At 35.1% G+C, this 15,427-nt stretch overlaps 1 protein-coding gene across 10 annotated transcripts in view; it reads left to right on the top strand.

Annotated features, from left to right (window-relative positions):
* Nucleotides 1-2,422: 2,422 nt before the first annotated feature.
* LOC106077806 (deaminated glutathione amidase-like) overlaps nt 2,423-15,427 on the top strand; it is a 28,569-nt gene continuing 15,564 nt past the window's right edge. Inside the window, exons 1-4 of one of the 10 annotated variants that reach the window (XM_056008772.1) lie at nt 2,423-2,437; nt 4,530-4,622; nt 11,773-12,121; nt 13,122-13,277. In XM_056008772.1, the coding sequence (XP_055864747.1) occupies nt 11,891-12,121; nt 13,122-13,277 (387 nt within the window). In that variant the 5' untranslated portion in view covers nt 2,423-2,437; nt 4,530-4,622; nt 11,773-11,890. Of the gene's footprint in view, nt 2,438-4,529; nt 4,623-10,805; nt 11,009-11,097; nt 11,114-11,150; nt 11,310-11,772; nt 12,122-13,121; nt 13,278-15,427 lie in introns of those variants that run through there. The other 9 variants (XM_056008776.1, XM_056008773.1, XM_056008777.1 and 6 more) reach the window with 9 other exon arrangements.

Genomic DNA, 15,427 nt, shown 5'->3' with positions numbered 1-15,427 from the left:
ATGAAGCCTTAAATTCCTCAGTGGTAACTGTTGAGGGGATTTCAATGAATTTTGTTTCCCTTTAACGAAGCTCGACTCTGGCAGTGCCAGAAAATGAAAATTAATTTATTTCTACAATAATCGTAATAATAATAATAATAACATTTCTAGGAACATCCTCGTTGCCTTTCAGGGGGTGGTACTACTGTAGACCTGCCACATCACCAGAAAATTCCTCAGTGGAAACTAATAAATGGACTACAATGAATTTTGTTTCCCTTTAACGAAACTCAACCCTGGCAGCGCCAGAGAATAAATACTCGTTCTTTTCTAACTTAATGATAATAATAATAACAATAATGATAATAACAATAATAATAATAATATCCTAGAGGAAATGTGTCTTACAAGTGTGCGTTATACATAACAAAACATTACAACGACATTTAATTTGACAGGTAACAGATTTCTATATAAATACCATAGAAGCGAAAACTTTAATGTATATAGTCATTTAGTCAATAAGTCGATTCGTTGTGATTCCTTCTGTCTAGCAGTGACAAATACAGAATCTCATAACCAAAAGTCTCCACTGTAAAGGTGCATGTTTTCATTTGTAAACCCCTGCCATGATATGATTGCATAGTCCGAACATTTTGATAGCGTGCTGGGGGATGTTTGCGTTCACACTATTTACAACACCTTGCTTTAGTTGTCTTTTAACTAATGATAAGTAGTTTTTTTTTAGTTGTCTTTTAACTAATGATAAGTAGTTTTTTTTTTTATATCGACTCACTTTGTCTGTCTGTTTGTCATGTAAAAAATTAGCTTCTATTATCTTTGTTTGTCTATTTGTCTGGTAAAAAGTTTGAAAACGTTATTTCTCCCACAACCATTCTTGGATCAAGTTGAAACTTTGAACAATTATTCATTGTCGGAGACAATACATAAATCAATATAACAATTAAATAATTAATTATTTTGTTTGATACCAGCATTAATCCTGGTAATCCTGTGGGGGTTTTGTCCACTAAGATGATTGCACACGTTATTTCTCCCACATCCATGCTCGGATCAAGTTAATACTTTAAGCAATTATTTCTATCAATAGTTCGATGATGACCACTTTTGTCATCCAGGGGGCTGAGGGCTTTGCACTGGGGTTTTGTGCCTCGTTAAGTGGCTGGTGAGACCTATGTGAGCCCGGAATGTTCGGCTGCACACTGGGCAGGTTATTACAGCTGGAGCTATTTATTGTACTTAACAAATCATGAATCAATTTAAAAAAACAATTAGTAAATTAATTATTTGGTAATTAATAATTCTGTTTGATATCGAAAAGTGAAATAACTTCTACGTTGTTGAGAGTTGTTGTTGTAGGTGTGGAGTTCTTTCCCTTAGATAAGCTTTTTTTTTATTCTAAGACTTTTCATTATTTTGCCTGTTAGATTTACGTTTAATCCAATATAGCAGTATATAGTTTTGTTCTTTATTTTAAAAAATGTGTCTTTCTAAATAATTAAGAAAATTGAAACTTTAGTTTCTAGTTTCGTTTTGTATTTAGGCGACAACGATACTACAAAGTAATGCCATTTGGAGAAGCGAATGTCTGCAATCATGAACATCATTCAAAAAGTAAATGTAGGCCCACTCCTTTGAGACCTTGACCTTGCGATCTATAGGGGGAAGACGATCTAAAGCTCATCTGTTTCTATGGCCGGCGGTAAACAAGGATGTCATGTGTCCAGCACAACGATTTACCGTTTTAATTTACTATAGAGTTGGGTGGACTCAGGGGCGTCCTGAAAATTCCGGAGTTCAAACTCTTCACCGAGATTCAATCTCGACACCCCCCTCTGCCACAGCGCCCCTTGAACAAGCATCAAACAGTTATTAACTCTTTCTCTCCTAACTGACGATACCAGCATTGATTCCACCAGAATGTGGTAAATAATGACGGAGAGAAAGAGTTAAAATATAAGTTACATAATTTTAGTCCATGAGCTCGTCAGGTTGAGATTATTCTTTGTTCCTTACGGTGTATTGAAAAACGAATCTAGTATTGACACAATTTTAATTAGCGATGAATTAACTCAAGTCTAATTTCTCCCAGCCGTTTTGTTTTTTTAGTTAGTCTACAAGTTGACTGCACACAGAGCGGCTTGATGGTAAATAAAAAAAAAACCCTGTTTTAATAATAATATCACACGATATTTTAGTGAATCACTTGTAGACAACTATTACATTCTGTTATTGTAGACTCGTTTAAAATAGAAAAGGCAACAGCATCAACATTAGATAGATATTTCGTGGCGTAACATCATTAAGGACAAATCCATACCTTTGGGTTATAATGTCTTATTTTAATTTACATGAACCCAACGTTGCCAGACAGAGGAATGAAGAAAGACGGTCAACAGATCTTGTGTGGTGCCCCAACGGTTCGACAGAGTAAGGGGTAGGTAAAAGTGGTGAAGAACTACAAGTTAAGTCTAAAAAAAGAACTACTAGACAGGCGAAACAAAACTTTGCTGGTTAAGGGAATTAAAACTAAACTTAGTGAAATCCTAATTGCTGTTATTGTTAATTAAGTATTGAAGAATCAAGGCCACTAATGTCGTTGTTGGGCCGAACACTTTTATTCATTCATCACTGGACGCCATCTTGGGCAGAACTACTTGTTCCCAACAAAAGACACATAACTCACAATGACTAAGGGCTATAACTCACATATATCAAGTATTAACAGTTATTAAGATCAGTGGCAACAAACTCCACTTGAACATCTACTAAAAAAAAAAACATTTTTAAGAAAGCAAAAAAAAAACAACAAAAAAAACAGATTTTAGACATAAGGTAACATCCTCTAGATCATGATTACAATCTATAATATACCCAGAGAAAATAGACAAGTCACCTTTACAACAAAAAACAGAAGAACTATTTTGTTCCCTTGGCAATTAAATACAATCTTCCTCTCTCGTGCAAACTTCACAAAAAGACTCACATACTTTTGTTTACTATAAGAATTGAAGTGTCTAATGTTTCTATTGTGTATGAATTATTAGAAGTCGTTTATGAATGAATGATAGTAAAACTGTTCAAAGGTAATACCATATTGTAAATATGCTGGTACATAAATGACTCTTTTTTTTTACAGAGCGTATAACAACTCACTCTGTCTGGTAAAAAGTTTGTACACGTTATTTCACCCACACCCAATCTCGAATCAAGCTGAAATTTTGCACAACTATTTCTTTTAACAGACAACACAAGAATCAACATTTTTTTCATAACTAGTTAGGTAATTAACTATTGGAAATTAATTATTTTGTTTAGTATCTCGAACAAGGGAAAGAAATTGTACTTGACTGAAGTAGTGTTATAAGCTGAATTAGTCGCCTTTATACCATGCTGCTTCTTAGGCTTAGTGAACACAAGCATGAAATAGAAACATTAGATAACTATAAAATCTTCCATCATGGGCGTAGACAGGGGCGGACTGGGTGTCAAAATCGGCCCGGGAATTTATATATAATCTGGCCAACAAGTTGTATGCCATATGATGGGTATCCAATAATACCTGTCCTCAAAAGCGTTGGGTAAAGTTTAATAATGTATCGAAAGTAGTTAGCTAGATGAATAATTTATTAGATGATTTTGAAACTATCAGATAAGCGCTATTACAAAATGAATACATTATAACGATTGGAATGTGGAATCTCTTAATGTGATACAATTCCTGCTACGACATACATTAATATATACATGTACTTGACATTCACATTCAATGCATCTAAAGATTCTACTTCAACGAACATATTGTTTATCATTCACATTCACTCCTCGCCATTTTCTAAGGTATACCGGGATGGACTTAAAAATACATCTGTTCACCATCCATTATTTAACTGCCCATATCAGAAGCTCATGGGGCCGCGGTGGTTGAGTGTTTAAGCCGAACATGGGGTCCTGGTCTCGAATCTTGGTGAAGACTTGGATTTTGAATTTCGGGATTTTGAGTCCACCCCAACTCTAACGGGCACCTGACTATAGTTGGTGGAAGTAAAGCCGGTTAGTCGTTGTGCCAGCTACATGACACCCCGCTTGTTTACCATTGGACAAAGAAACACGTGACATGTGCGCTATAGATCGCAAGGTCTGAAAGGGGAATTTTACTTTACTTTACCCACAAGGTAACTTGGAAATCTAGTTTGACTGTCTGCATCTTAGAGCTGACTACACACACAACAGAACATTAAGCTCACTTGTTTAATATACTTAATATACTTACGTTCAGACAACAAATGCTGTCAAGATGGTTTCACATTTTAGCAAAGCTTCTTTGTATTTCGACTTAGGCCTATGTCTATATTTTTGTCGTCTTTTGGCATTTAGCCTGTTCATTCACAAATGCTGTCATCATTACGTTAATGAATCTCTATGAATGCTTGCGAGAAAACATTTATACTTTTTTTTCTGCACAGGATTCAAGCTTTAGTTGCTTTCTATCTTACTTATTCCCTGCTCCTTCTTTTTCCATTCTTTAGATTCCAATCAACACATTTCTGCACTTTGTGAAGGACTTCGTAGCGGGGCCAACTCGAGGTCATGCCAAAACTCCACCAAACCAATCAGATTTCGTATGTGACTAGACATGTCATCTATAGGACTTGAAACGTTTTTTTTTTTTTTTTGTTGTTGTTTTTTTTTTTTTTGTTCGTGTAAAGATTCATTCGAATATATTCACACTAACGTCGATCTCTATAAGAAAAAAAGGCCTTAAGTTTCTTGTTAATAGTTTAGTGTGTATAACGAACTGATGTCTACAAAAAGCACTATAAAGGCCTACGGATGTAGGGTATTTTCGACAATGCTTTAGATTAGTATTAGACTTGAAAAAGTAAAATATATTATATTTTTTTTAATCACCATGCTTAAAGTGTTGCTTTTCAAGAGGATATAATAAGTCTAAAAACAGTTTACTGGCATTCATGCGGAACTTTCTGTGACTAAATGGGTATCGGTCCACCGGTCTTTTGCCCGAATGCCCTTATAGAATTCCCGCAATGAATTTTGTGACTGATTTTTTGATTTAGTTTTGTTTATTTTAGGTGAAATTTAAATGTTAAACCATCACTTGCCCCAGAGCAGCCAAGGGGAGTTTCGAGTTTAAAATCTCCCTCCAGGGGGTTTTGAGGTTACCCCTCCTCTTCTATAAAACAAAACAAAAAATGCAAACGATAGTCACCAAATTTCAATAGCGTAGCCAAAGGGAATTTTGAGTTTAAAGCTCCCTCCAAAATTTCGTTCAGTATAAGTGTAAAGCAATCACATTTTGTTCTGTTGTCACAGATTAATAATAAATTATTGTAGACGTTACTAATTAATAATGATAATAACGAGACTGTCTTTATCAAGGTAGACATATAACTAACTTTTTATTTCCGTCCGATCCTTTGCTTTCGCATAAAACATAAACAACAAACAATGACGTAATATCATATAATATTAGTACATCCTTCCTTTTGAAGCTATTATCACATCCTTCCTTATAAAGTTCTTAAGACTTATATTTACAAGGAATTTTGACAACTCGACCACTTCTGGTTGTCTGGATCGGCACAACAAGTTCTCTAGATGTTGGTTTATAATTGTCTGTTTCGTTTGTTCTAACAGTTTGCTGTTCATTGTCTTCGTCTGTATCATAGTATCCAGAGATGTCTTCTTTGTAGCTCTTGTTTAAAAACCGTTGATTTCGTCTGTTTGTTTTTCCATCATTTGTCTTTATGATGTAAGATCTGGGTGATTGATGTTTCTTAATGACGACTGCTTTCTGCCATGTTTGTTCTAGACGAACTCTCACCTTCTCCCCGACAGAGTAGTCTTTAGGTAACCTTTCTTTTGCATCGTGTTTCACTTTGCTTTTCATCTGTCGTTCGTTGAGTAATGTCTCTGCATTTTCAGCTACCGATGGTTTCAATAGTTTGGGATCAGTTAGAATGATGTCCCTGAGTCTTATACTCATCAGCAGTTGCGATGACGAATAAAGCAGTCCGCTTATCGGAGTATTTCTATACTCGAGCATACCGAGATATGGATCTTTCCCACTTGTGTATGCTTTGTTGAATATCTGCTTTACGATACCAACATACACCTCACTTTGTCCATTTGATTGAGGGTACCTGGGGCTTGATGTTGTTATCTTGAAACCCCATTCAGAAGAAAACTCTCTATATTGATGGCTATTGAATGGCATATTGTCGCTCACTATTTCTTCTGGTATGCCATGTCTACCAAAAATACCTTTCATTGCCCTGATAACACATTCTGCTGTTTTGTTCTCCAGTCGTTTTATTTCAAGGTATTTAGAGAAATAGTCCACAACTAGCAAATAGTCATTGTTTCGCCATTCAAACAAATCTGTCGCAACCTTTTTCCATGGTCTGTCTGGTACAGCATGAGGTAGCAATTTTTCCTTCCCATTATTTCTTTTGAACGTTGCACATGTTGCGCATTTCATTATTGTCGAAAAAATATCTTTGGACAATCCTGGCCAAAACACACTCTATTTTGCCTTTGATTTGGTTTTCTCAAGACCAAAATGACCTATGTGCAACTTGTCGAGAATTTCATTTCTCATACTTGAAGGAATTATAATTCTGTTCTCATAAAACAATATTCCATTCTCTTCATGAATACTGTCTTTAAATGACCAATACACTTTCACTGTTTCATGAACTTGAGTTTTTATCTTTGGCCAACCTTCTCTGACATAATTAATTACAAGTTTTAATTTAGCATCAGATTCAGTTTTCCTTCTAATTTCAATAATCTTCTGATCACTTCCCGGAAACTGTGCTGTTGCGCTATGAATTCTCATAACCATGTCATCATTTGAATTTTATTTTTTTTTTACCATTGATGTACGCACGCGATAACGTATCAGCTATTTGCATTTTTGAACCTGAAGTGTAAGTTACTGTTAATTGATATCTCAACAGTCTTAACATCATCAACTGAAGTCTTGGTGAAATCTTGTGTAAAGGCTTCGTCACAATAGTTTGCAAAGGTTTGTGATCTGATTGTACAGTCACAGTTCTTCCAAAAATATAATGGTGAAAATGTTGAGCTGCAAACACTATAGCTAACATTTCCTTTTCTATTTGTGCATATCTGCACTCTGTTTCTGTCAATGATCTTGACGTATACGCAACTGGTTTGTCTTCTTGCATTAAACACGCTCCCAACCATTTCACACTGAATAGTAACTGGTTTTTCAGGGTTAAACAATTGCAGAACTGGAGCTTCACTAAGTGTTTTCTTTATTAGTTGGAAAGCATTTTCTTGCTCTGCATTCCACTGCCACAATACATCTTTCTTTAGCAATTCACGCAATGGACTGGTAATTGTTGATATGTTTGGAATGAAACTTGACAGAAAGTTCAACATCCCTAGCAGTCTTTGAATTCCTGTTCGATCTGTTGGTGCTGGCATCTCCATTATTGCTTTGATTTAACTGGATCTGGACGAATACCATCTGCTCCAATTTATCTTCCGAGATAATTAACACCAGAAAGTTTATATTGTATCTTGTTCTTGTTGAACTTTACATTGTTCTTTCTAGCTCTTTCCAGAACCTTTTCAAAAATTTGATCATGTTCTTTTTCATCTTTTGCTGCAATCGAAATGTCATCTGACATGATATGTACACCTGGGATGTCTCCGAATACTTGATAAGCACGTTTCTGTAATACTTCACTAGCTGAGGATATACCAAAAGGCATTCTCAAGAATCTGTATCTTCCAAACGGAGTATTGAATGTACATAAATAAGAGCTTGGTTCATCCAACTCCACTTGCCAATATGCATCCTTTTGATCAAATATACTAAACACTTTTGCTGCTCCCAGTGAACTATTGATTTGATCAAATGTTGGTATTGTGAAATGTTCTCTCGTTATATATTTGTTCAGTTCTCGTGGATCTAAACACAACCTCAAAGAATTATCTTTTTTCTTTGCTATAACCAAGTTATGAACCCATTCTGTTGGTTCATCAACTTCTGCGATCACTCCATCTTGTTGCATTTGTGTGAGTTTTCTTTTCAATTCTTCATAGAGTGATGGTGCAACTCTGAGCTCACATTGAATAACTGGTTTTGTATCTGACGTCAGTTTAATGTGATGTTTCATTTTGTATGTACCGAGTCCTTCGAATACTTGATTATATTTTTTTCATCAACACTTGTGGGACTTCATTTTGTTGCTTGACATCGTGTACTTCGACATTTCTCTTTGCCTCAATTAGTTTTAAAGCAATTGATGTCTTCAAACGTAGTATAGGATTTATACTTTTCTTGATCACGTACAGATCATCTTTAACTTCTACATCGCCGACTTTAAATGGAACCGATGCAACTCCCTTCAGTTCTAATGCTTCATCCCCCAATGCTCGTAGGGTAGTATTTGAATTCTTTAACTGAGTATCAGTTTCTAAATTGTTCCACGTTGACTCTGATATCACATTAGCTTGTGCTCCTGTGTCAATCTTCATTTTGACTATTTTCCCCATAATATTGACATCAACCATCCAAACTTTGACATTGTTGTCAGTACCAATTGCCTCAAAACACAACTCATTTACTTGGCTTGACTGACTTTCATCTTCCAGTAAATCAACAGCCTTGAAGTGTTTCGAACGACATTTTACAGCGAAATGATATCTTTTTTTACATGTTCGGCATGTCTGTCCGAATGCTGGGCAATGGTATTTTCCATGAGATCCACCACAAGATCTGCAATCTCTAATGAAACTTGTTACATGATTCTTTGCCATTTTTCCCTGTGAGGTTTTGGCTGGCTTTCTATCTTCTGTCTTCTTTAATTTATTACCAGCATCTACATGTAGTCCTTTCATATCTATCATTTGGTTCTGGGTATGCTCGTCAGCACGAATTATGCTTGCTGCTCTCTCTAAAGTTAAGTCTACATCTCTCAGAAGTCTCTCTCTCACTCGATCCGACTGTATGCCACATACCAATCTATCTCTGATCAGTTCATATCGAAGGTTGTCAAACTTGCATTCTTTTGCCAAATTCTTTAAATCAGTATAATACTGTTCAAACGTTTCTCCGTCTTTCTGCTTTCTTGAGAAGAATTTAAATCTGTCATACACAGTGTTGGACTTAGGCAAAAAATGATTCTCAAGCCTTTCAATTACTTTGTCTACAGTCTCATCTTCACATACTTGAAAAGTATTGTAGATGTCTCGAGCGGGTTCACCGATCAGGTGTAACAATAAAGCTTTCTTCACTGGCTCGGGCTTCGTATTCTTTTCAGTGGCGACCATAAACAGTTCAAAACCTTGTCTCCATTTTTTCCATCTTTCAGATAGATTACCGTCTAGTGACAACGGTTTAGGAGGATCGAATAATTCCATTATTCGTACTGATTCTAGATTCTATATCTAGATCTTACAACATGAACTAACGACACCACAAATAAAATGTACTTTTAGCAATTTTAAATTTAGAAACCACTAGACTAGATCTAGATCTACCTGTTACCAGCACTTTAAAGCAATGTGACACTAGATTTGACACCTAATCTAACACCAGATCTGACACAAGATCTGAAACCAAATCTGACACCATGTTCTGTTGTCACAGATTAATAATAAATTACTGTAGACGTTACTAATTAATAATGATAATAACGAGACTGTCTTTGTCAAGGTAGACATAGGCTATAACTTTGCTTTGCTGATCCTTTGCTTTCGCATAAAACATAAACAACAAACAATGAAGTAATATCATATAATATTAATACACATTTTTTTTTAGGAAATAATAGCTACACAAGTTTTAATGTAAACAAATAATCACGCTACGAGGATGTATAGAATTAACAATATGTTACTATACAGTGAACGATTTGTCTGTGAACAATTAGTCGGTGAACGAATTGTCAGTGAACGATTTGTCGTGTGAACTATTTGTCATGAACCAAATTTTGGTGAATAAGTTGTCGGTGAACAAGTTGTCTGTGAGCTAGTTGTCGGTGAGCGATATGCCGGGTGAACGAATAGTCGTGTGAACGATTTGTCGGTGAACGAAATGTCCGTGAACGAATTGTCGTGTCCCCATTGGCTTCATAGATCGTAAGGTTTGAAAGCGGATATTACTTTACAACTGGTTTGAAAGATCTGGAGAGGGAAGATAAGTTGGTTATCAACACATGGATCAGTCTTCCTGATTTGTATGCCTAGGCTATCGGAAGAAACCAGCTTTTGCGTTTTTTTTCCTTATTTGGGTCTACATATTTACGCGAACAAACTTATCTTATAAAATACAGACGTTACTTCAAAAACGAAGATGATTAGGTCCTACGCGTCATGCATGTTAACCAATGACTTAAATTCTGCCGAGTCATATGTTTTCCTGGCTCATGCATTACATGGACTTTCTCAACTGGTCCAGATAAGTGATAGGATCATAGTGCATTGAGAAAGCTAAAAGCATAAAATTGCGCTAAACAAAAACAATCAACACTCCATGATTAGGCTCACAATTTTTGACTTGACAATAAGCTCAACAACGTATTGCATTTTCGAGTATTTTTCTCATTGATGTTGCTTGGCGTTCTTTTCATTTTGGAAATGGATAACACGAAGTAATTTGAGTCAATTCCATAGCCTTCAATTTAGACTACCATTCCTTGACGACCAGTGTGTTGATTGACTGATTCTCGCCCCTTTAAACCTATAAAACAACTACAACAACAAAGAGCACCTGGCCATAGATAACTAACTGCCAGGTTGATCAAACACTGGCCCTACTTTCGATTTCTATAATTTTAAAAAGTTTGACTTAAGATCTAGAGAAATTATTAGATATAAAAAAAGACATCTTATCTAGATTCTAGATCTAGAGGCTAACTTAGTAGAGGATAATAAAAAAAAATTATATTATTACCGTTTAGAACTTTAGATCTGGCATGTTATGATAATAAGTAAAAAAAAAAAATAGGTCTAGAGTCTTTTACTAGATCTACCCTTCTTACTATTACTAATAGTATTATTACTCTACGAGTCTAGTTAGTTACTAGACTCTAGACACTCTATTTAATAATAAGTAAAATAAGTAGACTAGTAACTAGTAGTAAATGATTTAGGGCCTAGGCCTACCCTTAGATCTAGATAACTAGAATCTAGATAGATCTATTCTAGAATTAGAATAATCTAGATTATTCTAGATCTCTATTTTAAATTAATGGCTAGGGTGAAGTCTGAAGTAGGGTGCAACATATTTTTCTCCAGAAAAGAAAATGGTTAAAACTTAATTGTCATTATGATTATAATATTATATGATTATGAAAATAGATCTAGAAATCTAGATGAATTAAATTATAGATATGTATAACAGTATATAAGCTGCACAGAATCCTCTGCGGTACATTCAATAAAATTGCGATGTAATCTTTTCATAATGATTTACCAGTAAAGCAGTTTAATAAATTAATTATTTTAATAGAATGCTCAAAACGACTATCTGTTATATTTCCCTTTAGCTTTATCATTTATAGTATCATTCCTAATAGTTATGCTTACAAGTGCTGGGTGTGGGCTGGTGACAAAATATGCATGTTGCAGCTGGGGCTGCGTAGCCATGGGAAATACTGCATGCATTCCTCAATAATCTTCAGACTCAAAGACAAGCCTTATTATCGTTTTATTAGACTATAGATCTTCTTATGTCTTATATATATGTGTTATCTATATTCATTTCTCCAGATGTGTAACATTTACTTCTGATTGCAGAAAATCCAGTGAAGATTATTTTTGTACATTAGATATTTTTTTAAAGATATATTTGAACATCCTGTACATTTAAGTGTAATCTCACAAACTCATGCATATACTGCATAGATATTTTCATTCATATGGAGTCAAAAACATTTTTCGGCTGATCTTTAGAAGGCCTGAGACTTTACTAACAAATATGGCAGCATTCAGTCAAGGTAACACTGCCAGGCAGAAGAGTTTGATAGCAGTCTGTCAGATGACTGCCACATCTCAGAAAAATGACAATGTACAGACAATTTTAAATCTAGTATCCAAAGCAAGTGCAATGGGAGCACAGGTAATAGGTCTAATGATACAGATTTCTTAGTTAAAGTTATTCTATATTTTAATTATTCCAAAGCAAAATTAAAGCATTTTAAAACAATTTAGACTAACAAAAATTTTATTAACAATTTTTAAGTGTATTTTGTTTTGAAATACAAAAAATGACTAATGATAGGCCTATCACAAAAAAAAAAAAGACCAACATTTACTCATGAGCATCTCAAGGTTCACATTGCAAGTGATGTAGATGTTCTTTTGGCAACAAATGTAAAATGTAAAACATGTTTGTCATAGCCAACAACCTCTTAGGCTTCTTTAGTGGCAAAGTGACTATGGATCATCTCATAGAAATAAGTTAAAAGCCTTGTTATAAACTATGGTTGAAATTATGTCACCAACACAGCAGTTCTCCCCTCTCCATGCAGCTGATGTGTTCAAAGGAACAGCAGGTGCAGATACAGTTTGGGATCAGTAGCATCACTGGTTCTGCTAGGCTGTAGCACTGTGTGGTGCAAGATGCCTTAAGGTCACCAGATCCTAACAACTAACCATTGTGTAGACAAATGTCAGACATGTTTTTAAATAGTAATATTATTGCATGGAAAAAAACAACAACACTTTCCTCTTTATTGCCATTGACTTCTCTCTCCTCCCCCCCCCCCCCACTCCATACTTGAAGTTTTTTTTTTTTTTTTTTTTTTAATCAATAAGTCAATTAAAATAAAAAAAATTGGTTGTTGCAAATTTATTGATGCTAAAAAATATAATTTTGAATGTGAAGATTTAAGCATAAATTTCATTTGGACATATTTGTAAAGTCATTAAGAGATGTATTAATTTTGAGACCTTTTGTTGCTCAAGTTATTCACTTGTTTGCAAGACAGGCTTTAATCAGGAGTCTAAAAAAAAAGGTTAAATGTTTACTTGTTCTGGTATTTTGTATTGTTTTATCATACAAGTATTTCTTTTAACTAATAATCTTTGATTATACTTCTTTTGTTCTCTGATTCAAGATGGTATTTCTCCCTGAAGCATGTGATTATATTGGAGAATCAAAAGAACAGTCTTTAGATCTGTCAGAACCTATAACAGGTACATTTCTACAAGAGATGAAAACAGCAGCAGTACAAAATAAAGTCTGGCTTTCTATAGGTGGATACCACCAAAAGGTTTAGTTGACTGGAATTTTTTTTTTTTTATATTGAACAAATCTTTTTAACATGAAAAATTGAAAATAGATTCTGTTGAGATTCTATTTCATGAATAACATCATTAATAACTACTATTACTATAACTACTAATATGTAGGCTACTATTATTGTCAATTGCATTAAAATTATATGTCTTGTCTCTAGACACATTTGCCTAAATCTGGATAGATGTGGCTATCTCTTGGCACATTAAGAATAAATGGTTCATAAATTATGTGACACCTAGCTTTCATTGGAAGCCTTGAGCTACATCTGGACACACAAGTAGGCCTACATATCTGAAGTCTTAGAGCAATTACTTGGACTTGACTATGTCTACAGAAACTGTATAATATCTCTAGATCTAACAATTATATACTGTTAATCAACATCTTACATATCTTTCTTATCTTATATGATACAGAAGTTACTTCAAAAAAGAAGATGATTATGTCCTATGCGTCATGCATTTAGTCATTCATATTAACCAATGACCCACTAGCGGATCCAGAACTTTGGAGTGGGGGGGGCGATTTTTTTCCAAACCCTAACCCTAACGCCCAGTAAACCCTAACTCTACGCATAAACGTGCATACAGCGCGCGCGCACGCACACACACACACACACACACGCACGCACACACACACACACACACATATATATATATATATATATATATATATATATAAGAGAATAAAAAAAGCAGCATTTCTCAACCTTCGGCGAAAAACAAAACATCTGTGGCAGCGCTATAAAGTTCTATGGTGAAGTTCGGGGCGAAGCCCCGACGCCATAAGCGTTTTCTTGCTTTTTTGACTGCAGATACGCATTCTCCTGACAAGTACAGCTTATTCTTCACAATGTAGTTCGGGGCGAAGCCCCGACGCCAAAAGCGTTTTCTTGCTTTTTTCAATGCAGAAACGCATTCTCCTGACAAGTACAGCTCATTATTCATCAATGGAGTTCAGGGCGAAGCCCTGACGCCAAAAGCGTTTTCTTGCATTCTTCATTGCAGAAACGCATTCTCCTGACCTGAAGCTCATTATTCATACTATTAAAAAACGACCTTTCGAATAATGTTGTACATGAAAAATATTCTAATTTGAATTTATAGGCCCATAATACATTGCAAATAAAACCGATTTGTTCCTTGAAAAGATAGGATACCCCACGTATTTAGATTTTTGCTTTGAGGATCGCCGCCAAAAAAAAACTTATTCGATAAATAGTATTCAAGAAAACTCTAGTATAAATTGTGAGTAATAGTCCCAAATTTATTTAGCTAGAAAAATATCAGATTGAGTAAAGGTTGGGAAAAGGCGACTATGAAAACGTTTTTTTGAGTTTAGAACTCATCTCAATCATGACTCTTATACTGAAAAATTTCGTTTGAATTCTAACTTTTCCAATGCAAAGTCTTTCTTAAAATTCTTATGATAACTTCATGTGAAATTACAAAAACTCTGTCTGGAAATGGGAGGTGCGGTAGAGTGAAAACGATTAATCCTCGCTCCTTTACTCATTTCTGCTAAAGATTGCATTTGGCATTAAAGAATAGGTATGGTGCGACTCGATAAAAGAATTTAATTTATAGTATATATAAATTATATTAGTGACAGATTTTTTTAATTTTGTAATTTCTTAACTATAATACAAAAAGAAAAAGTATTGATTTGTCCGATGTGGGAAATGCGATTGCATGTATCGCCCCTCCCACCTGGTACAACCCTTTTTCATTTAAATTTACTAATGATACAATTTGAGATTAGAGTGTGGTACGACATATTTACAATGGGTCACATATCAATACGTAGTTTATATTATATAGATATTCAACTAATTTTATTCACAAACTATGATTCTCCACAAAAATAGGACCGCCCCCCCCCAGCACTCAGAGGGCTAGAGTGGGGAGGGCAGTACATGCAATCGCCCCCCCCCCCTCACCCGACCGAATCGGCCAAAATACCAGAAAGGGAGCGACATAATATAAAATGTATATATTAATTCAACTAATTTTGTTCACAAACTATGATTTCTCCATAAAAACGGACCGCCCCCCCCCCCACTCAAAGGGTTTAGGTGGGAAGGGCAGAAGAGGTATTCGTCCCCCCCCCCCCACCAATCGG

Source organism: Biomphalaria glabrata, chromosome 13 (genome assembly GCF_947242115.1).
Source record: "Biomphalaria glabrata chromosome 13, xgBioGlab47.1, whole genome shotgun sequence".
Classification (NCBI taxonomy): domain Eukaryota; kingdom Metazoa; phylum Mollusca; class Gastropoda; family Planorbidae; genus Biomphalaria; species Biomphalaria glabrata.
Note: the sequence above shows the minus strand (reverse complement) of the source record. Positions and strands in the feature narration are given on the sequence as shown.